This window comes from Ursus arctos, unplaced genomic scaffold (assembly GCF_023065955.2).
Source record: "Ursus arctos isolate Adak ecotype North America unplaced genomic scaffold, UrsArc2.0 scaffold_1, whole genome shotgun sequence".
NCBI lineage: Eukaryota > Metazoa > Chordata > Mammalia > Carnivora > Ursidae > Ursus > Ursus arctos.
The window spans coordinates 4,544,907-4,568,232 of record NW_026622763.1 but is presented as its reverse complement, the minus strand read 5'-3'; the positions used below and the strand labels follow the sequence as shown (position 1 = coordinate 4,568,232).

General features: G+C 58.4%; 2 protein-coding genes across 6 annotated transcripts in view; one reads left to right on the top strand and one right to left on the bottom strand.

The window, feature by feature from the left end:
- LIMS2 (LIM zinc finger domain containing 2) overlaps positions 1-23,326 on the bottom strand; it is a 41,545-nt gene that overhangs the window by 2,183 nt on the left and 16,036 nt on the right. For 4 of the 5 annotated variants that reach the window (XM_026510216.4, XM_026510214.4, XM_026510218.4 and 1 more), the window contains exons 2-7: positions 15,804-15,963; positions 13,597-13,663; positions 13,232-13,352; positions 2,223-2,372; positions 1,441-1,591; positions 409-501 (exon numbers count right to left, since the gene is read on the bottom strand). In XM_026510216.4, coding sequence (XP_026366001.1) covers positions 409-501; positions 1,441-1,591; positions 2,223-2,372; positions 13,232-13,352; positions 13,597-13,663; positions 15,804-15,959 — 738 coding nt within the window. In that variant the 5' untranslated portion in view covers positions 15,960-15,963. Of the gene's footprint in view, positions 1-408; positions 502-1,440; positions 1,592-2,222; positions 2,373-13,231; positions 13,353-13,596; positions 13,664-15,803; positions 15,964-22,472; positions 23,310-23,326 lie in introns of those variants that run through there. The other variant, XM_044388318.3, reaches the window with a different exon arrangement.
- GPR17 (G protein-coupled receptor 17) lies at positions 4,225-11,779 on the top strand. The gene has a single exon (XM_044388321.3). It carries the CDS (start codon positions 9,580-9,582, stop codon positions 10,597-10,599), a length of 1,020 nt encoding a protein of 339 aa, XP_044244256.2. The 5' UTR covers positions 4,225-9,579; the 3' UTR covers positions 10,600-11,779.

The following is a 23,326-nucleotide window of genomic DNA, read 5'->3' as shown; positions in this document are numbered from 1 at the left end:
GGCCCCGTTGCTCCTGCTGGCGTCCCTGAGAGGGCCGGGCCGGGGCCATGCCCCCGACTTCTGGACCACAGCAAGTGGGCAGCCCTGCCAGACTGGCAGGAGGGAGAAGGACAGCAGCACATGTCACCTCCACGAGCCCAGGACTTCAGAGAGCCCTCTCATTCAGCTACCACAGCAGGTCTGGGTCAGCGTTTGAAATAGCACTGAGCACCCAGCCCAGCCAGCCTCAACACCCACCACAGGCTCCGGAGGGGCTGCCCCGTCCTCTCCTACCCACATGGGTGCTTGCAGCACTCTGGCCGCTCACACCAGCTCATCTCCCTGAGGGCTCCCCACAGCCCCACAGCTGCCCTCCAGACCTGGGCCTCCACAGGCCCTGCCCATCCTCCCTCTGCCCCTGGGCCCCACCTGGTTGTAGTGGGTCTCACAGTAGGCCAGGCCCTTCTTCTCATAGTGCCGGTGCCCCAGGAACGGCTTCTCACACTTGGCGCAGACAAAGTGCTGAGAGGAGAGGGGGCAGGCAGGGCGGCTCAGGGCCAGAGCAGCCACCCCGGGGGGCAGGGGGAAGGAGTGCCTCACTGGGCTCTCCGCTGAGCAATGGGGCTGACACCTCCGTGGACTGCCCACGAGTCAGCAGACCCCACTCCTTCCCCAGTGCACAGTGACACACGTCATCGTGCTCTCTGGGACTGCTCCCTGCCCCCAGCAACCACGGCCGAAGTCATCAGGTGCTATGAGGTGCCTGCTGCATGGTGGGCCTCCCCACGAGGGCCGCTCTGTTACACACATAGCACCTCCCCGGAAGGCTGCATATGTCCTCCTCCTGTGATCAGCCCCTGCAGGCCCCGGACCACTGAGCAGCATCTTCCAGTTCCTATGGCATGTGGGGATTCGCCCTCCTCATGGGGGCCGGGGGGCATGGCCTGCATCAGAACCTTCCCGAAGAGGCTGCCCAAGGCCTAGTCAGGGCATCAGGGAATGCAAGTCTCCCTTCCAACAAGTGTCTGTAAGACCATCAGAGCCCACGGTGCAGAGCTGAGCATTCCAGGTGACCCAGGCAGACACACCTGAGGAGCCCCGCCAGCAGGTGTGCCCAGCTTCGTGTCTACATGACGCTGTACACAGCTAGGTTCTGCCAACCATAATCCCATAGGGTGTCTCAGGCAGACTGTCCCCAAGGTTTTCTCATGACTTTGGAATCCTCTAGAAGGTCAGGACAGGGAGGAAAAAGGTGGGGACAGCTGCCTGACCATGGTCTGTGCACTCAGGTCTCCTGGCTCCCATGGAGACCAGGGACGAGGAGGGGCAGCAGCACCCAGGAGGAGGGTCCCTGCTGGGAGCAAGCCATAGGGCCTGGGTGGGAGCATGGAGGGGCTGTAGGGCCAGACTTCGAATATAACAGCTAGCCTGGGGCACTCCCCACCTCCTGGCCTCGCTCACCTCCACATGCCACTGCTTGCCCAGCGCGTTGACCACACGGCCCTCGATGGGCCGGCGACAGGCCCCACAGATGGGGACTCCCATCTTGTCATGGCAGGGCAGGCAGTACAGCTCACCCTTAAGCTCTCGGGCTTCTGCAGTCAGCTCCTTCCTGGAAAATAGAGCAGAGCCTCAGATGACACCCTTGCCCCATTGCAGGGTCCCACCAGCCCCTCCAGCCCCAGGGAGCAGCTTCCGGAGAGGCCCCACTCTGGTCCAACACAGCACCCAGGGCAGGCGGCTCTCTGATCTCTGGTCTCTTCGGGGACTTCCTGTGCCCCAGACAGGCCCCAGGGCACAAGATTCCCGCAGAGGCCTCGCAGAAGGCGGTCTGTGTTGTGCATTGTCAGGCCCTCTGAGAAGCAGATCTGTTCTCTGGCCCCTCCGCACCAGACTGGGTGTCTGGGGCAGGGATGAGGGAATCGTCCGCGGCTGCTTTCCCCTCTCCTCCCCTCTCCAACACGAACACCAACCCCTCCTCCTTGCCCTGTCCCTCCAAGCCTTTGATTCCTTTCTCGCAGCTTCCAGGGGCCCAGCCTTCCCTCGCTCTGTCTCCAGCAGCCTCATGCAAGGGCTCCCTGAACAGGGGCCTGGAGAGAGGAGTTTCCTGCAGCGATGCCCTCTGTGTGGGCCCTCCACCCCCGCTCCGACTGCTCCACCCCTCCTGTCCCATCACTGTCCTGGGTGGGGGTCCCACCCGCTCACCACCTGCCCCCCTCATGGGGACTCAGCTCTGCACGTACCCACAGTGGGTGCAACTGAAGTGGTCTGGGTGGTAGGCATCATTCTTGAACATAAGGGGCTGCTCATCAATGACCAGATGGCACCGCTGACAGACATACTTGCCCAGGCCCTTGGCCTTCTCCCGGTTGTGGCAAGGCCGGCACAGGTGCCTGTGGGAAGTGAGGCAGGTGTCAGGGGCCGACTGCCCACTCCCCCTCTTCCTCCCCAGACAGCATGGGCCACCTCCTGGGAGAAAAGACCCCTGGACTCCCGCCCGAAGCTTTAACCATGCCCGTAAGCCTCAAGGGGCTCAGCCGGTGATCCAGAAAAGCAAGCTAACCAATCCTGACGCAGGAAGGGCACAGACGTGCCCTCTAAAAAGGGGGCTCCTGCACTGGAAAATGACTAGAAAGAGAACACCAGAATGTTGGTGTTTGCCGTCTTTGGATGGCAGAGCAAACACGATAGTTTTCTTCTCCCCACTTTTTCTGAGCCTAGGACATCATATAGAATAGAGTAGACATTTCATTGCCATTTGCTGAAAGCTTAATTTTATTTTTCAAATGTCTTTGAACACGGGTGTGTAACTGAATCGTGACTGTTAGCTTGAAAACCCTGCTATGCCCAGCAGAGCGGCCAAGGAGGGCCAGGTCTGTCTGGCCTGCACACCCCCTTCCTTTGGGGTCTGTCAGACAAAGAGGGACCCATACATCTACAGGCTTTCTGTCTCCAAAGACAAGCACAGCTGTGTCAGACGGAGGCCCCCAAACCCAGGAACTATCGTTACAGAGTCTTTTTTGTAAAGACCTCAGAGTAATTTCTGATGCTACCCCTTGCGTTGGGCAACAGCTGTGGTCTCTACTGAGAGAGAAATCAACATGGTTTCTGTTTCCTTGTGTCTCAAAGGTGGCAGGAATTTAGATTCAGGGTCTCCAAGCAAAGATGTACAAAGGCCCCAATCCATTACTCCCATCCCCCAGCTGCTACCCCAGTCTGTAGTGTTCCTGGTGCTTCCGGGCCCTCCCTTCCTGCCTTCTCAGGCACCCATCCACAGGGAGCCTCTCTACCCCTCACCAGCCTCCACGGGGACCTGACACCCACAGTCAGCCTCTTTTATAAGCAGATCAAGGAATCTAGTTAAGGGATTAACTCTCCGACTCATGGTCCAATCCTAGATGCCAGGGAGGCCAACTCACTGTCCATGGCCTCGACCACAATGCCTGCCACCTCGCTGGGGTCTGGACTCCCTGCAGCATAACACTGCTGTCTGCTTGTCTTGTGTGTGTCTTATCACCACAGTGGGCGCAGATGAGTGCCCCGTAGCCACTTGTTAAGGCTTACTGGCTCCAGGCTGTGCCCCGCACAGGGTAGCAGCTCAGTCTGAGTCTCCGGTATGTTAGTGAATGAATGATTGTCAAAGAGAGGAAGGGAGAGACAGTGGGTATCATCTCCCATGACAATACAGCCAGGCCAGGACTGGGAGCTGGTCCCCTCACCGGGGTCCCCTGACTCCACCTACCCACGGGACACAGAGGTGGCCTATCACTGCAGTCTTCATCTCCCTGACTAAGGCTTGCCCCTCGGTCCCCAGATTCCTATCCCCACCCCCACTCACCCAGACACCCAGACCCCCTGCCACAGCAGGCCCAAGCCAACTGCTCCCCCAGCCTCCGGACCACTGTGGCTCACCCTCTCCACACCACACCTGCCACCTGCTCGTGCCTCTGCCCCACAGACACAGCATTTATTCCCTAGGACCCCACTCCCAATTTTGGTGACTACTTAGCCACATGAAATAACTTTCGTTTCAAAGTTATAGAAATTAACACAACTCCCATTCTGCTGCAACGATTGATGCCCTCGCAGTTACTGTCAGCAATCACCCAACAACGGAAATAGCCAGTCAGACACCCTTGTATCAAATCCGTGTGAGCCGGTCCTTCCGAACCTCTGCAAACCCCACTGGCTCCCAGCCAAGACCAAGGAACCCACAAGGACCCCCAGATGGGAAATGTCTTTTTTTTCCTTTAGATTTTATTTATTTATTTGAGAGAGAAAGAGGGAGAGAGGGAGAGAGGGAGAAGCAGACTCCCCGCTGAGCAGGGAACCCAATGTGGGGCTCGATCGCAGGACCCCGAGACCGTGACCTGAACCAAAGGCAGAAGCTTAACTGACTGAGCCACCCAGGCACTCCGGAAAACGTCTTTTCAACAGACCTGATTCAAGCACTGGATCTAAAGGTAATCTGCCGAATTATTTTTCTAGGTAGAATGAAGATGGAACCTAAGAATTCCAGCATCAAGGTGCAACAGAAAAACGAGAATGAACCAAAACATTAACACACACAAATCGTAAGTTGCGGAGTGACACATGCTTGGGTTCAAACCCCGGCTCTGACACTTCCTGGCAAGTTACCGCACCTCTCCGAGCCTGTTTCCTCACCTGTAGAATAAGCAATAATCCCAACTGCACAGGACTGTGTGAAAAACAAATTCAATATAGCACACATGGTGATTACTTCTCAATGATAGCTATGTACATCTTCTTAATGTTTTAACTAAAAAATGCAAAGGGCTTTGAGATGAGGCATGATGATTTGGTTCCCTGTGTCACTGGCTGTATCATTCGGGGAGAGATGGGGTGAAACGAGCTTTGCTCGCTCTTTCTCCGGAGCAGCCACTGCCCACATCCCAACAACCCCCAGCCTCAAGCCACCCCCAGGAGGGGTCCTGGGGACTCCTAGGCAGTGGGCAGCAGTGGCCCTCTTCCCAGGCCTCCTGTCCAGAGGAGAAACCCGCACAGGTAAGGGCCAGGCCTCGCGGGCTGAGTTGTGTCCTCGCAGACACAGACAGCGCCCCATTATGAGGCGGCCTGCAGCTGTGCCCCGCTCAAGATAAAGACCATGATTTATTCTGCACGTCCGAACGGAGCCTAATTATACGGGGCAAGACACAAGGACCCTATAGCAAGTGTCCTGAAAGAGTCCCCTCTCATTCGACCAAACAAGGCTCCTCAGCCTCCCACCCTCCCCATTCACAAGACCCCCCTCTACTGTCACCGTGCAGGCTTGGGAGCCCAGGCCCGTTGCCATGGCGGCCAGCCCCTCCCTACCCCCCATTGGTAGGAAATTATCCTGTGCTGAAACGTCCTCTTGTCTCTGTCAGTCCCAGCCAGGCCTCCCACCCCGCCCAGCCCGCGCCCACTCCGCGGCTTCGAACATAGTCACACACTCGGCCTCTGTGGCGCTCAGTGGCCAGGCTGGTGGGGGGGGGGGGGGCACACGGGCTGGGACACACTGGAATATTCACGACCCAGTGGCAGCACAGGCAGCCGTAGGAGTGGCCCACACAACAAGGAACCTCTCGGAATGAAGCGGCCTTTCAGGGCCAGAGGGGCTGCAGCCTCCCCTCCTCTCCTTAAATAGCCAGGCTTCCACCACAGCTGCACGGAGCCCGCCGCCAGCGCCACCACCCACTGGCCACAGCCCACCTGCCACCCTGCAGCCCTCCTGCCCTTGTGCCCGGACCCAGCTGTGAGAGGTAAGGACCAGAGCCCGGTAAGGGCAGGCAGGGGGTTCAGGAGCCAAGCAGAGGCAAACTCAGAGCGTGGGCAGGGATGGGATGTCCCCGTCCCTGAGACACTCTCTAGCATAATAGCACAACCGATTTATCGAAGGCTGCCCTGGTCTGAATCACGGCAGGCCCACTAGGTGGTATTCCTGTCCCACTGCCGGGGGTGGACAGGGGGTGAGTGCCTTGTGCCCAGTCCTGCGACCGCGATGAGGGTCAGCTGGAGTCAGCAGCCACCACCAGTCCACCACCGGCCCACTGTAACGAGGGGAGGAGCCAGAAGAAGGAGCAGGGAAGAAGACGGGCCAGCCCATGCAAGGAAGCTGCCGTGCCCACCTACCACAGCCCTGCCACCTCTGTTCCCTTCCTGCGGCCGCGCCCGCCCACTCCTCCCTGCGCGGAGGCCCAAGACCTGCCCCCTGCTGCTCTCCTGACCCACAGCCCCAGACGCCCCTATGTCCAGGCCCAGGCACACTCCACGTGCCCACGCCGCCCTGCTCTACGCAGCACCGTGGAGGAGCCGGCAGGGCAGGGGCAGGCTGAGGCTTGCACGTCTAGGGCACGCAGAGAGAGGGAAGCAGGGGCCCGTTTCAGACCTCATTGCCAAAATCAGTATCAAAACTCCTACAGTGGGAGGGGTAAAGAAACCTCAACAAACCAGAAACAAGCCTAAAAGCATTTTAAAATTGAGTCTAGATCCCAGAGAGAGCACCGTGCACGCGGCCTTCAGCGGGGCTGGGAAGCTGAGGGCAGTGGGCAGGAGGCAGCCAGCCAGGTGCTGGCATGACCACCAACTGGTGCAGCCAGGCAGGCCCCACAATCGATTTAATGCTCTGCTGTCACCATCTTGAACTCCTACTTTTTGGACAAGGGGCCCTACATTTTCATTTTGCACTGGGTGCCAAAAATTACATCACCAGTCTTGGGGCCAGACCCCAAGGAGGGGCCACTGAGCCTGGGAGACAATTCCAGCATGAGCCCCGAGGCCGAGACACACTCCCAGCTCTGGCACCTGGCACCTGGCAGCCCCCAGAGGCAAGGCGGTGTTCTGGGAGGCGCTGGGTGTCCCTGCTAGGTGTCCCTGAGCTGACTTCCCAATCTAGGGCCACTGTCCCTGGCCAAATAACCTTGGGCAAGTTAGCCGATTTTAAGCCTTGACTTCTTAATCCCTAATCCGTAAAAGGAGGCTACCGATGCCTGCCTTTTAGGAGTGGCGGGGTGGGTAGTCAGTACCCCCGAGCAGCCCTCAGGGAGGGGTTGGGTGACAACTGCACTGAGAGGCAGAGTCCAGGCGTGAGGGGCAACCCAGAGCAGAAGGAACCCAGCCCCGGGTTGCACACCACCCTTCCCTCACTTGGCCCCATCCCCTCTCCCAGCAGCCAGGGCTTCCCTGGCAACATCCCTCTGGTCACATGCACCTGGAAACAACAGGAAAATAACCTCTGTATTGGATTTCAGGCATCCTGACTCACTCTGGAACAGGGGAGATCATTCACGCAAGGGAACTTTCCTGGATCCCTCCAATAACTAAAATGTGATCTTATTAGCAAAGTCACCCCCTTTACTTGAGGATGGTGACTGGCCAGACGCTCTCTGCCACTCACCCGCATCGCCCCTGGCTCTCTCCGGCTCAGGCAGCCAGCCCTCACCCTTCCATGTGTGTGTTGCAGGGTGGGGGGTGCCTACAGGACCACAGTGGTAGTTGATGAAGCCTGATGGGGAGGGTCAAGCTGCTGCCCAGCCTGATAGTCCAGCACACCCACAATCTGGACCACTAGCCCTGCTCCATCTTCTAAAGAAGGGTGTGCCGGGCCCTCCCCACACGCCTCTGTTCTTCATCCATGCCCAGCCTCCTCCTCCTCGAGGGGCTGCTGTGCTAACAGAGCTGCCACCATGCCTCCAGAGGGAATCGAGGCCAGGAGACACTTGCAGAGAACTTGCTCCGGCTCCCCGACTGCTCAGTACAGAGCCAGGCTCAGCCGGGATAACAGCCCTGACCCGGCCATGGCCACAGCCTGGGCTCCTCCTCCAGCTGCTAGGCTGCAGCCCCCCTCTGGACCCTCTGCAGCCCAGCCACACAGGCAGGGCTCCTAGGGGAGCCCCAGAAGCTGCACTGTGAGTGAGGGTCTGCCAGGCATGAGACTAAGGGGCTGGCGGCTGCTCAGGGATGCAGGATGTGGGGGGTCAGGATGGAGGCGGCTCTGGCCCTGATGCCCAGCCTTCTGCCCACACCTCCCACTCCCAGCGCTGGTGAGGGAGGTAGGCTGTTTGTGAGCTTTGGATCTCTTGAGCTGACCAAAATGAGCACAGGAGTCTGTTCCTCTGTCAGGGAGGGAGCAGGGAACACCCACCCGGAACCGGGGTTCGCTGGATATAAATGGTCTCCAGCGGGGCTCGAGGCTCGAAGTCGGCCTCCCTCAGATGTGAGTAAACCAGGCTCGGGAGGCCAGTCAAACACAGGCTGCTTCCGTGGGCCCCAGGCCTCTCTGGGGCTGCTGGACTTGGCTGGAAAACCATAGCCAGTCTCACTACATCTGGGAAAAATAGCTCTTCCTCTCCTAGAAAAGACTCTGCCTCCCAGTTGTTAAACTTCTCTGGGTAGTAAAATCCCCCCTACTGGCATGGGGCCCAAGTGCAGGGCTTTCTAAACTACAGGTCTCCACACATTAGGATGTCTAGAATAGAGTTGGTAGGCTGAGTCCAGAAAGCTCGAGAGACCTTGGGATCCAGGCCTGGGTGGCCTCTGACCTCCCAGGAAACTGCCCACCACTGTATCGCTGGTGAGGTGCTCCTGGGTGGTCGGGACCTGGCAGGAGAGAAGCATAAAGCAGCGACACACTTGGCACTGCAGTCGGTGGGAAGTGCCACAAGGCCTGGGGTGGGGGGGCACCAAGAAGGGTGCCAGGACTCGGGGCGAGCAGGTTTCACTCTGCAAGGGGAAGGCTCTGCGCACCAGGCTCTCAGGAATAAGTGATCTAGGGGCGCCTGGGTGGCTCAGTCAGTTAGACGTCCAACTCTTGATTTCAGCTCAGGTCATGATCTCAGCATCCTAGGATGCAGCCCCGTGTTGGGCTCCACGCTCAGCAGGGAGTCCGCTTGAGGACTCTCTCTCCCTCTGCCCCTCCCTCCACTTGGACTCCCTCTCCTCTCTCTTTCTCTCTCTCTCTCTCCCAAATAAATCAATCTGAAAGAAAGAAAGAAAGAAAGAAAGAAAGAAAGAAAGAAAGAAAGAAAGAGGAAAGAAAGAGAAAGAAAGAAAGAAAGAAAGAAAGAAGAAAGAAAGAAAGAAAGAAAGAAAGAAAGAAAGAAAGAAAGAAAGAAAGAGAAAGTAATAGGTGATCTACCCACCCACCCATTGGGAGTAGAGCTCAAGGGCCCCTCGCACCACCCCTTGCCATTCAGAAAGCATACCCGGGGAGCACAGCAGAAAGTATGGGGCCCCTCCCTCCATCCCAGAGCCCAGATAGATGGGATTCACTCCCCACTCTCTGCGTGGTCTGAGAGAGTGGACTTCTGGGACACCCCACCCAGGGCCCAGGCTCCTATGTGCCCAGCAGGGATGCAGTGGCCAGTGGGAAGCCGGCCGCAGAAGCAGCCTGGCAAGCTCCAGGCCCTGGCTTCATTTTTGCTTTTTGCTGAGCTTCAGAAAGCCTCTGACACTCACCCACCCCCTGATGAACACAGGGGGTGCCCTCAATAGTCCTCCCCAAGGCGATGCCGAGGTAAGGTGCTTCGCAGGTCCCAGGCTCTGGAACCCGTCTGCTTGTTCCCTCCAGGCTTGTCCCCCAGCTCTGCTTCCGGCTGAAGCATGAATGGCCTGGAGGTGGCTTCCCCAAGTCTGACCACCAACTCCTCCCTGGCCACCGCAGAGCAATGTGGCCAGGAGACGCCACTGGAGAACGTCCTCTTTGCCTCCTTCTACCTCCTGGATTTCATCCTGGCTTTTGTTGGCAATGCCCTGGCCCTGTGGCTTTTCATCCGGGACCACAAGTCAGGCACCCCCGCCAACGTATTCCTGATGCACCTGGCTGTGGCCGACTTGTCCTGCGTGCTGGTCCTGCCCACGCGCCTCGTCTACCACTTCTCTGGGAACCACTGGCCGTTTGGGGAAATCCCGTGCCGACTCACCGGCTTCCTCTTCTACCTCAACATGTATGCCAGCATCTACTTCCTCACTTGCATCAGCGCTGACCGCTTCCTGGCCATTGTGCACCCCGTCAAGTCCCTCAAGCTCCGCAGGCCCCTCTACGCACACCTGGCCTGTGCCTTCCTCTGGGTGGTGGTGGCCGTGGCCATGGCCCCGCTACTGGTGAGCCCGCAGACCGTGCAGACCAACCACACGGTCGTCTGCCTGCAGCTGTACCGGGAGAAGGCCTCCCAGCACGCCCTCGCGTCCCTGGCCGTGGCCTTCACCTTCCCGTTCGTCACCACTGTCACCTGCTACCTGCTGATCATCCGCAGCCTGCGGCAGGGCCCCCGCGTGGAGAAGCGCCTCAAGAACAAGGCGGTCCGCATGATCGCCGTGGTGCTCACCATCTTCCTGGTCTGCTTCGTGCCCTACCACGTCCACCGCTCCGTCTACGTGCTGCACTACCACGGCAGCGGCACCTCGTGCGCCGCCCAGCGCGTCCTGGCCCTGGGAAACCGGGTCACCTCCTGCCTCACCAGCCTCAATGGGGCGCTGGACCCAGTCATGTATTTCTTTGTGGCCGAGAAGTTCCGCGATGCCCTGTGCAACCTGGTCTGTGGCAAAAGGCTCTCGGGCCCACCCCCCAGCTTTGAAGGGAAAACCAATGAGAGCTCACTGAGTGCCAGGTCAGAGCTGTGAGCCCCGGGACGCCAGCCCTGTGCCCCAGGACCACAGACCGTTCTCAGAAGGACCCCCCCAGGGTGCATGCCACCCAGACTCATGATGGAGAAGTCCACCTTCTCCCAAGCCACTGCCAGTCTCTCCAAGGGCGGAACTCAGCACCCAGCGCCTAGTTCTGTCTTATCTGATGCTCAAATCCCTAAAAAAGACACCTCTTGATGGGACCAATCGGCCACCCCCTCTGCAGAGACTGGGCTGGCCCTGCTCACTTGCAGTTACTGGGTATTCAATGACTTCAGCAGTGGCAAAGGGGGGCAAGGAGACCAGAGGAACAGTTCCTGAACAATGAGTGTCTTTCTTTCCCAAGGGTTGCTTGCTAGACTCCCAACCTCCTTCCCACCACAAGAAACACAGAGCTCTGCAGAAAGCACCCCCGAAGGCAGCTGTGAATGACTCAAGAGCAGGGGGTGCGGGAATCCCAGTGGAGGGGGAAGGAGTTTGAGCTCCCTGGGTGGCACCTCTCCCAGATGACCCTTGCATTTAGGGGACATGGATTATAACTTAGAACTGAGTGTTGTAAGTACATTTCAGGCTGGCCACCAGGTGACATCGAACAAATGCAGCCTGTGGGCACATCATCTCAGTGCTGGGTTCTTGATCCCTCCTGCTATGAACCCACACACAGACCCGCATGTGGCCCGACAATCCCCACAGCTCTTGGCAGCTGCCTGATCCCTCTTGAGTCGGTCGAGCACATGGCAGGGGGGGACAGATGCGGGGGAAGCCGGGCTTTGTCCCTGCCTCAGGACACTCCAGCAGGGAGCCCGCACCTGGCATGTGACCCTGTCTCCCACTAACCCAGACCAGCAGGGGTGTCCTTAGCCCCGCTCCCTCCCAAGAGGCTCCAGCAGCCACGGTGGGCCAACATGTGAGCTGTTTCACTCCGTAGCATGGCGCCGACCATGCTAGCAGGTCCCTTTTTATACTTGATCACACTGATCATAAACATAACTGTACTTTAAGATTCTGAAGGTCATTGTGTTTGGCTTCCCAGAACTTCTCCTCCCTTCCACCCAAGAGTGGCAAAGTGGAAGTGAAGACAGGAGAGGCCAGGCAGCCCCGCGCAGGCCTGACACGCCCCCCCCACGCTGAAGTTCTGCATCACAGGCCTCAGACCGCTGGCCCCGGGCTAGGAGGTCTGGGGGGCACGCCTCCTTTACAGCAGTGCTTTCCTTCCTGAAGCGCTTCCAGCCTCTCTGGAGGCAGAGGGCTCAGTGTGGACTGTAGCTTGGGAGGAGAGGCCCACACCCGGCAGGCGCCCCCCGTTCAGCACAGGATCCCTGTGACACCATCTGCCCCCCATAGCCCCTCATGTAGACAATGACACGGGCTCCTGCCCGGTGGCCTGCAGACACCAAGACCAATACCAGACAACGTGGAGCAGGCGAATGGGTGAGATCACTACAGACAACATCCAGAGCAAAGGGTGCAGTGGCAGAGAACAGAGAGGCGACAAGGCAGGAGAGGGCAGGGCACACAGACATCTAGGGTGGGCGGCGATCTTCACTGGCACGGGGAGACCTGCTGGTCAGCGGAGGGGAAAGCAGACTTTGGCTGGGGCCTGTTGCATTTGGGATGCCCGGGGACACCAAGCGGTTGAGAACCCGAAGGAAAGGTCTGGGGTGGAGGTGTACATCCAAATCGCCCAGGACTCTGGGACGTTGGACAGAGAGGAGGCCCCTGTGCCGAGCCCCCAACGAGCCAACATGGAGACACGGGTAGAGGGAGGGACGTCAGAAGAGGAGAGGACCCAGCACAGCCATGAGGCAGGAGGAAACCATGAGAACACAGGGTCCTGGGCACCTGGAGAGCAAGCGTTTCAGCAAGAAGGAAAAGCTTTGCCGTGAAGCTTGCTGAGAGGTCAAGAGAGGACCAGCAGTGACCCGTGGGTCTGGCAATGCGGAGGGAGGTCGCATGGGGGCACCGGACAGACTGGCAGTGGGGGGCACATGAGAGGAGCCAGCAAGGGTGCTGGAACACGCTGCAGACAACCACAGTGGGAGCACAGCTCTGGGAGAAAGAGCGCAGACTGCAGTTGACCACCCTGCCAGAGAAGAGGGTGGGGAGGGGCAAGGCTTTGAGAGGAGCAGGGACAGGGCCTCCATGGTGCATGGTGACTGAGGCCGGGGAGGCACCGGGAGGGTGCAGGGGAGCCTTCCCTTCGGGAAAGCGGGAGGGGCGGTCTTCACTATGGGAGGACAGTGGGGTGCCCTGAACATCAGAGTCAATTTGGGCCCCCTGGCTGAGTGATTTCTCTCCAGCAGCACTTAGCCAGGGGCACATGGAAGGAGGTAGGCGGTTGGGGTCCGCGGTGAGGGGTGGCCAGGCAGTAGTGATGACCCAAAGCTCTTTATCCATCCACTGCATCTGATGGTCCCTCCTCTGGCCACCTTCTTCCTCGCTGCCTGTTTTCAGCCTGCTCCTGGGAGCACCCCCAGGCCTGGAGCAGGCCCTGACTCTTCACCCCCTACTCTCTCCAGCCTCAGCCCTCACCTGTAAACCAGCAGTCTCTTAGCTGCTTCGCAGGTGGGCACAGGTGCTCACTAAGCAGTGGAGGGCCCTCCTCCTGTCCAGGACACGGCCACCTCACCTGCCTGCGTTCTTCACGAAGCCCAGGTCAGCCAGCTCCACATCGCACAGCTCACAGCGGAAGCACCCCGGGTGCCAGTTGTTGTTCATGGCCTTGATGACACGGCCGATGATGAACTCACCTGGAAGAGATCGGTCCCTGCTCGCTGAGGCAAGCATGCGGCCCCTCCCAGCCCCCTCCCAAGCCCTGTGCACACTGGCAATCGCCTGAGCTCAGCCTGGTCCCAGGGCTCCCCTCGCAGAGCTGGGGAAGGTGATGCCTGGAGAGAGCTGGTGCTCAGAGAGGGGGTCAGGGAAGAGCACCCATGCTCCCGCCCACCTGCCCAGCCCGGGGCGCGCAGAGGAGCGTGCCGCATCAGCCCTTACCGCAGGATCCACAGCACGGAGCAAACAGCATTTGGAAGTCGTGTTCGCAGTACTTCCGGCCTTCGAACTGCAAATGGGCCACCAGAGAAAGTTCAGGCAAACCCCCATCATTCCCCCCAGCTGGCCGGTCTTTGTTGGATCAGCACCTGCCCTTGGGGAGGCTAGACAAGCACCCCAATTTGTGCAACTGCTACCAGCAGGCAGCAGGGTGTATCACCCAACTCTCCTTCCGGAAAAGGCTTCCTGGAGGAGGTATTAAGGAGTTGGAAGACTGCAGGGGGTGGGGGTGCTGAGAGGAAGGCATTCCAGAGCAGCAGGGGCAAGGCCTGGAGATGGGAGGGAATAGGCTGGAATTGGCCCTATCCACAGGGCGGGTGTACAAAGTGAGGGGCCTCCAAGAAGCTGGGAACTGGGCAAGGCCAGCCCTCCAAAAGCCGCTGCTGTTTGCACAAGACCTTGGCCCTGCTGGTCCTGGGAGCGAACCAAGGGCTGGGATCAAGTCTGATTTATAAATGTCACTTGGCCCTATTTCCTGTGTGTCTTCTCTGTGTGCGAAGTCCATTTCCCCCTGAGGCCACAAGAGACCCAGAGAGGGGAAACAGAAAGAGGGACACAGGAAAAACATGGGGGCCTGAGGGAGAACCCCAAGTCCTGCAGCCAGCAGGAGCCACTCCAGGCACCAGCCATTGTTCCCATCTGCCTGGGCAACAATGGCCCTTGCATTGGCCCCAAGTGTGGCCAAACCCTGTCCCTGCTTTCTTCTCCCTTGACAATTTTCTTTTCTTTTAAGAAAGGTTAGTTTGCCCCCTTCTCTGAAATGAGCGTCTGACTAGGCTGCAACTGACTATACCCTACCCAGTGGCCCGTAGAGGTGGCAGGGCATGAAATTCCTTCAGCAACGGCTATTTCCTGAGCACCTACTCTGCACCAGGCTTTGTTCTAGGCACACGGCCACCACAAACAGAGCTCGGCCTCCCCTCCCCCTGCCTGTACAGTGGGCCAGCATTTCCAGGAGGCTGGAAGGCTCCGCCGGGGCCAGTAGGCGCTCACACACCGCACGGCCATCCATCTGTCAATCCCATCAGCTGTACCTTCGAAGTCTCCCAGCCTCTGAGCCCTGGTCACCACCTGCACTGCAACCCCCAGTGGTGCACTGGTAAATGATGACCAGTCAGCCCTTTGGAAGACGGGGTCCAATCTGCAGCATTGACCAGTTTCTATGGTGGGAATATTCCTGCCATTCCTGCCATTCCTGCCATGGACAATGTGAAACTACATCAGCATGGAGTTGAGATAGGTGCGGCGGCCATCAGGGTACAGTTTCCACCACCCAGGTACAATAGACAAATAACCTCGAAGGCATAGATGATAGGAAAATGTAATAAAATAATTAGGAAGTGGTGATTTTTGAGTATGTGTGACCCTTGTTTTCAATAAAATTTTATCTCACTGTACATTTATATAACTTCATTTTTAATAAGAGTCATGTTTAACCACTAGTTGGCAAGATTATTGAAAATTTAAACAATCTGCTCTTATGAGCCAGTGTGGCCTAGTCTAGACAGCTTCACCTGATCTGGATTTTTTTTCAGTAATCCAGCTTCTGGTCCCACCTGTTCTCCAGCTTCTGTGCCTGCCCACATTACTCTCTCCCCAGCACAGCAAGGAGAGTGGAGAGTAGTCCTTTTCAGATGTCAGACAGACTGCTCCTTGCTGTCCCTCAAGTATCCTGCATGCTCTGACCTCAGGGCCTTTGCACTTGACTGTGCTCTCTGTTGAGTGCTCTTCCTGCAGATGTGTGCATGGCTCCCTCACCTCCTTCAGGTCTGCCCAAACATCGCCTTCCCTGACCACCCACCCTCCTCACCCTGAGAGTCCCTGTACCCAGAACACTGAGCACCGTCTGATATGCCATGTATTTATTCTGTTTACTGGCACATGGGGTTGTGCCACCAGGGCAGGGTGTTTGCACCCTGTGGCCTGCCGGAGTCTACCCAAAGGAGGCTGGAGGAATGGTGACTCTCCTTCAGCCCCACAGCCACACGTGAGGATACACCCCCAAAGTGCAGCAAGCTCAAGACCTGGCACGACTGCCCATCAGTCAGCGGTGAGGACCATGGCTGGGCTCCTAGAAAGCAGGCTCCGAGCTTCTGGGGGCTCGGGCTCCAATACAGCAGTCTGGCCGAGGGTCCTGGGCACATCCTCACCTCATAGAAGAGCCCCTCAGGGAACGGCCGGAAGCACTGGGCACACACGAAGCAGTGCTCATGGTACAGCTCTCCGTTGCTGTTGACGATCCGCTCCGCAGGGGCGAAGCGCGCCTGGCAGCGCTGGCATACCGCATTGGCCAAGGCGTTGGACATGTTGCTGGGGGGAGAAGGAACAGCAAGGTCAAGGCTGGGGAGGGGCAAAGACAAGCAAGCCTGGAGGGCTGCACTCGAGGGGCACGCCTCCCTCCTTAAAAAGTAAAATGCTCTCCAGAGTAAGGAAAATCACTGTCCTCGCCCTGATGACAGTCTTGGCACTGTAGGGACTCAGCAACACACAGTCAGGGCCAAGCTGCCTGGCACTGGCTTGGGTCAGCCTGCACAGCTGCCCTACACATCCCCCGAAGCTTCTGTGTCCCATGGGCATCCTAAGTGCCGGCGCATGCCAGGGGCTACGGTACGTATTCCCAGACAGCAACCCTACAAGCCCAACGCGGCATCCCCATTTTACAGATGGACAAGCCAAGGCCTTCAGAGAGCTAGTGTCCTTCCCCAGGGCCACAGTGGGTGGAGGCAAAGCCTAGATGGACAGCAGCACCCGTCCAGACTCTAAAGCTCCCGTAGTCCCGCCACCGCCCTGCAGCCCCACGCACTTCCGTGGAGCTTCAGACATGGCCGGGCCACAGCCAGGCACACACCAGTTAGAGCAGCGAGGGCTCAAGACCTGCACTCTCACAGTGGCCTGGGCTGTACCTCGCTCTCCGGGTCTGGACTCCCAGCCATGGAAAGACCACACGATGGGTTCTAGGCCAGTTAGAGGAGGGACACGTGCCAGCCCTCAGCAGGGTGCCTGGCCCACAGGAAGCTCCCACAAAGGACAGCGCAGTAGTTGCCAGCGTCTCTGCTTGGTTCCCAGGCTGCTCAGTCTTCACCATGCTGGGCCACGTGTTAGGGTGTCTGTGGCAACCTCAGCTCCCTCTTGGGCCTTCTATCTCCTCAGGGAACCAGATTTTCTCGGGTATAGAACACCCCGGCACAAATCAGTAGCTCTGTAATCCACTCATTTAATCCCTGAGGCAACCCTGCCCTCCAGATGAGAGACTTAAGGCTCAGAGAGGTTAAGTAACCTGCCCAAGCTCACACAGCAGATGACAGAGTCCAGATTTGAACCCAGATTGGTCGGACTGCAATAGCTCTTTCCTCTGCACCAGGAGTTAGTTGCAAATCAGCTGCCCCCAAAAAACATGTAACCACCCTACCATGGAGAAGGTGAGGGTGCGAACCTTTGGGATAGGAGCAGGCTGGGAGCAAATGTCCTTATCCAGGGCGGGTAACGGGGTCCCCAGGGTAAGTGGCAGGCTTCCTTCTGGGAGGAGTAGAGTCCAAACCGAACCACAAGGGGAAATGCCCACACTGAGCCAGGCCCATGCTGAGGGGCCCCGAGGCGTGGCCCGGAAGAGCTGTGTGGGACTGACAGCCTCTATGACCCTCCAACATGCTGATGCCCATGCCTTTTGCTATGGGGTAGCAAATAGGTTTCGTCTCAAGCGTCAACTCTGACAGATGGGTGGCGACTGCCTGGCTATCTGGGCAAAGCAGGACAGTCAGGCTCAGCAAGGAGAGACGCAACCAGCTGGTACAGAGTGGTTGGACACAAGCTGCCTGCTCTTGAGAGTATCTTTCCAGCCTGTTCTGCCTTCTAGGGTATGAAGCCCATCCTCCCTTGCGGCCACAGCGTTATGAGAGGAATTCTCCAGCGAGTGAAGCTCTGGCTGGGTGTCCAAGTGTCCATCACAGGAAAGAAGGACACCTAAACAGGTTGAGCGCAGGAGGTGGGAGAGGGCTCTGCCGGCCAGGGGTCTGGGTGTGGGCTAGGGCAGTGGGTCTAACAGGGAGCTGCTGGCACACAGAGACAGGATGGAAACTGGGCTGCAGGCCCCAGACAGGACTCCCACATGGCAGGGGCAGGGCCAGAGGGCTCTTCAGAAGCCTTGCCAGGCGAGCTGGACTTCTGCATGCCTCAGCCTGCCCTCAGGTGTGTTTGGGGGACCAAAGCCACCTTCTTTGTCCGCATACCGGCCACCAGGGCAAGGAAGCAGGATGGTGGCAGGAAGAGTCAGGTAGAGCCCAAGATGCAAGGGAGGGTCTGCATGCAGCAGCCACCCCCACCCAAGACACACCCTGCATCCTCCCCAACCCTGTGCTGGTCTCCACAAGGTGGGCCAGACACCGCAGGGGAGCGAATGTCTAAGCCACCACAGAGGGCTAGCCTGGACTCGTCAACACAGGCATGGTTTCCCACTGGAGAACATTGTGAGCCTAGTGGCCTTGTCCTCCCACAACACACACCCAAGGTGGTGGGAGGAAGTTCCAGCTCCCGGCTGTGCACAAGACCTTGCTGGTCTTGGAGAAGTGAGAAATCAACAGGAAATCCTGTGACTCTGGATCTGGAATTCCCCACGCAAAGGACCCAGAAAATGAAGCCAAAACAAGGATTCAAGTCCAGCCCCTAGGCTTTTGGATTGCGGCTTAAACCCAGAATCCTGGGTCCTAACAAGTGAGCTCCAGCAGAGCCCCTGTGCCTCCCAAGGCCCCTTGCCCTCTGGCCTCCAGTGGGGCTGACCCAACTCCCCCTCCACTCGCTGCCGGAAGGCTGCCCTCTCTGCCAAAGCCACACCTCATAGGTGGCCCACCCCCCAGGCACTGTCACTCGCTTGCCACTTGCCCAGACACTTGACCAGCCTTCAACCATTCCGCCCTCATAAGTAGACCCTCTGTGATTCCATCTCACAGTGACTGTGTTCCTGGCCAGAACCCTAACAGATACCACCCTCGCAGCAGCCGGCTACACCCTACCTTCCTGTTCGTCTTCATCTGGTCCCCTGAGCAGAGCAGCTGGTCTTTAACTGGTCTGTGTCTAGTTCCCTGGCTGGGTCCCTGGGCCCCTTGGGTTGAGGGTTTCGCCATTTGTCCCCTCCATGCCTTGCACAAGCCCTGGCATAGGGAGGTGAGGTATGGAGGTGACCACCTACCTTTCACACCCACTGGCTGCTCCAGCCAAGTCCTGGGGTGCAGCAGCACCCCCAAGGCACTCCTGGAACTGCATTCCCATGCCATCCTGCTTGGGACCACAGACAACACACCAACCCACTGGCCTATGACAGAGGGATGGACAGACATGCAAATGTGCCTAACAACTAAACCATGTCATCATCAGAGAAATGCCAGCCGTCTCCTGCAGGAGGCGATGACACAAGAGGGGGGTCCTCCGAGCACACCCCTCCGTGTTTGAATCCTGATAGCCCCCCGCCATCAGCTGGGGGACCCGAAAAAGGGTACCAGCTTCTCTGGGCTTCATCTGCAAAGAGGTCCACCAAAGTACCAATTACTGCCTCACAGAGCCGAGGGGAAGAGCTCACAGCGTACAGCGCGTTGAGCCCGGGGCCAGGGAGGCTAAGCACTGGGTGAAGAGCTGTTGTTTCCCTGCAACTCTGGCAGTCTTCCAGAGCACCTCCTCCCCAGCCCAGTGCTGGGGAAGGCCTGCAGCCTGCCCGCGTTCCTTGCCAGAGGGCAAAGGGTGGGAGACATGGACATTCCACGTCCTCCTTCACACATTCCATCCAAGAATGGGGAGCACAAAGTCAGCCTCATTATTCCCCCAAGGAGACACCACTATCCTGCCCCAGCTGGACGACACTCACGCTGCCGAGGGCATGGCCGGTGACCAGAGGGTATACAAGAGTACACCATCTTGTGCCTCTTCTCCAACCCTTCCCAGCACCCCAACACACTCTCAATCTTGAAAGCACGACACAAGCCAGTTTGTGAGCTCATGCAAGATGTCACAGAACTTTACAATGACTGGGGTGGGGTGGGGGGAGCCCTTTCTGTGCCCACTTCTTGTGAGGAGAGGTTGCTGGTTCCAGATAAGGAAACTGAAGTACAGAGAGGGTCAGTAACCTGCTGAGGGTCACACAGGACTGGACCATGTTGTCTCTTGTCCCCTCAGCTCCTGGTGGCATTATACAAGCACAGCCATTCAAGACTCTCGTTTGTTTGTTGGTTTGTTTGTTTGTTTGTTTGTTTTTTAACAACCCTAGATCCTGGGGCGCCTGGGTGCCTCGGTCGGTTAAGTGTCTGCCTTCAGCTCAGGTCATGATCCCAGCATCCTGGGAAAGAGTCCCACATTGGGCTCCTTGTCCAGAAGGGAGCCTGATTCTCCCTCTCCCTCTGCCCCTCTCCCTGCTTGTGTGCTCTCTCTCTCTCTCTCTTTCTCTCAAATAAATACATAAGATCTTTTAAAAAAAAGAAAGAAACAAAAAGAAGAAAAAGAACAATGCTAGACCCTGCCCCACTCCAGCCTCCCACCCATTTGAGCCTAGAAAGGTAGGGTGAGGGCCTAGGAACAGGCAGGGGCCAGCCACAGGGGTCCGTTCACACTTGAGAATGAGTCCGTGTTACTGGGGCCACATCGGCCTGAGCAGCAATCAGTCCAACACACGTGCCGTACGGCCACGCAGACCAGGTGCCAACCTGGCTCAATGTTCCCTGGCTCTGCGGTATGCGGCAAAGTGCTCCCTGAGCCTGGGCTTCCTCGTCTGTAAAATGGGCTAGCAACAGCTACCTCCGGGGGTGGCTGGGAGGATTCAGTGAGGTGGCACCTGCAAGCACAGCCCATGATGGCTCCATAACTGGCAGCCAGTCGCATCCCCTCCCTCCATATCTGACACTTCTTTACTGAGCACCTGCTCTGTGCCCAGGCACCGTTCCAGGCGCAGGGAGACAAGGGGGATCCCACTGCAGCACGACCTCTGAAGCTCGAGAGCAAGCTGCCCTGGCACCGCCCGGGCCTCCTCCCCGCCACTCCCTCCTCAGGGTACCTGGCTGCCCGCAGCACACAAGAACTTACAGCGAGCCTGTCCCACCCCAGCCTTGGGAGTGCTGGAAAATTACATGCTGCCTCGGGCTGCTACACGCAAGGCACTGACACGACCAGAAACACCTGCCCAGGCTGGAGCCCGTGGGAGATCACAGGGCCTTTCCCGACACCTGCCCAGGCTGGAGCCCGTGGGAGATCACAGGGCCTTTCCTGACACCTGCCCAGGCTGGAGCCCGTGGGAGATCACAGGGCCTTTCCCGACACCTGCCCAGGCTGGAGCCCGTGGGAGATCACAGGGCCTTTCCCGAAGCCCAGCCGCACCTCTTTGCTCAAGCAGCTTCGCTGACTTTGAAGCAGGTGCGCTTTAAAGCCGTCCCACTGAGAACAGAGGGCTGAGGGAGGGCACGAGCCAGAAGTTCACCGGAAGATAAAGACAAGTAGCATATAAACATATGTGTCTGCATGCAGGGGACTTTCCTGAGGCCTGATTTTCATGACCACACCCATGTGCCCTCCTTGCTTCTTGGCCTTGTCTATACCGTGAAATCTCTCTCCAGCATGGCCTCTAACTCTCAGTGCCCTGGGAGCCATTCCCTGCACCACTTCTCACTCCACGCATGTCCAAGGCCATCCAGAGGCCTACCGGTGAGGGTTCCCCTTCCAGCACTGCCACGCTCAAGTGAGTTTCTTGCCGTCCTGAGCCTCAGGTTCCCCATCTGAGCAATGGGCTCGTCCAGTGCCCGTCCTGGTGCATAAGGGGACTGCAATCCCAGATATGTAACAGGGATGGCTCTGCAGCCCGTGTTCCCCGCCCCCTCCCCCACCCCCACCCAATGCTCGGCTCTTTGCTCTGTCCTTAGCCCCAGATGTCTCTGGTAGCTCAGTCCTAATTACCTCTCCAGAAGGCTACTCTGACCATGGGGACACAGTGAGCTCAGAGCAGGCTGGATTTTCCCTGCGTAGCATTAGCCCCCTGGACTTCCTTTCTTCCCTGGGTCCTCCAGATCCCCCCTCCCCTCTGTCTGCTGCTCCCTGTCTCTTCCCTGACTCCCCAGCCCTCCTCCCAACCTCAGGGTCCTCTCCTGCTGTTCCTCGCCCAACTCCTCCTCCGGGGGCTGCACCCGTCACTTTCATGCCAATGACCCCAAGTTCACAGCCCTCATCACTCTCTCTCCAACTTTCTACTAGAAGTTTTCACCCCAATGGCCCCTGGGGCCCAGCCCCCAGCCCCAGACACCCACACCAGTGGCTCCACCACCATGTCCATGCCCCACCCCAGGTTAACTCATCTCCTCAGATGCCCTGAGCTGCATCCTGAGCCCCACATGCTCCCCTTCCTGCCCCAAAGGAGGCTTTCATCAATTGTCTACGCTGGCAATTCTCCATGAGATGAAGCAGTTCAGATTTTAGAGTCAGTCCAAACTGGCTTCAAATCACAGCGCAGTCATTTTTGGATGGGGGCTGTCCAGTTTGTTCCTGTTTGCCACTTTAGAGTGGCAATGAAACGATCCCAGTCTGAAAGCAGTAATGGGAGTTCCATGGGACAACCTAACTCTAACACCCCATTCTCAGCGTCCTGCCCAAGAATGTTGATCCCAGATGACAACAAACCCACCAGATTAATCGCGCCCTACCCCCAACCTTATCGCCAACCCAGGCGCTGTCCCCACGCCCTGGGCGGACGGGCTCCTGCCGTCGGAAGGGCCAAGCCGGGTGTCTGAGGAAAGGCCGGCAGCCGCAGCTTTCCGGCCATTGTCCCTGCCGACCCCGCCCGGCCCCTGGCCACCTACCCGGGCGCGGCGGGCGGCGGGCTCTGCCGGTGCTGGCGCCGCCGGTAGAGCCCCGACGCGGCGAGCGCGCCCAGCCGGGCTGCCATGGTGCGGGCCTCCTCCTCCCGTTGCGGGGCGGCCCTGCTCCGACGGACCCGCGACCACCTCGGCTTCGGGGGTCAGAGGCGGTGGCGGGAGCGGCGGGGCGGCCGGCAGCCACCTCCGGCCAAACACCGTGACGGCGACGGGACAGGCCGGCGTGCAGGGGGCGCCTCTCCCCCCACCCTCTCTGGACAGGAGCTCACGTTACACACTGCGATCTCCAAAGGGCAGCAGAGTCAACTCCAAATAGAAAGGATATTGTTCGCGCGGCGGGGGCAGCACAGTGAAAGCAGAGGCCGGCGGGGCTGGGTCCAGGCTGGGGAGGGGACTCGCTGGGAAGGTCCCAAACAGCACTGAGGTGAGGTCCATAGTAGCAGGCCAGGATGCCCGGAGGTCCCAGGCTGAGAGGAGCCTAAGAGGGATCCCCAAGCCCCATGACATGCTCATGATGGACTCTTGGCTGAGGAGGGCAGTATGGGACTGATCTGGTTTAGGAATCTTAGAAAAAAGTTAAGAAGCTGGTGAGGAAGCCCCACACATGCCCACATTCTGCCTTGTTCCCTCCCCTGAGAGCCTGCGCTGCAGAGGATACCTGGAGACCCAGACCAGGGCAGCAGCCTTGGTCCCCTGGATCCAACCAACAAATTGCCAAGCACCCAAAAGAGGTCTATGCTGTCAAAGCTCAGAGAACATGTTAGCCCCCAACTTGTCGGGAAAAGCAGAAGCAGCAGAGACTGATAGAAGACCGCCAGGAAGGCACTGTTCCCATGCAT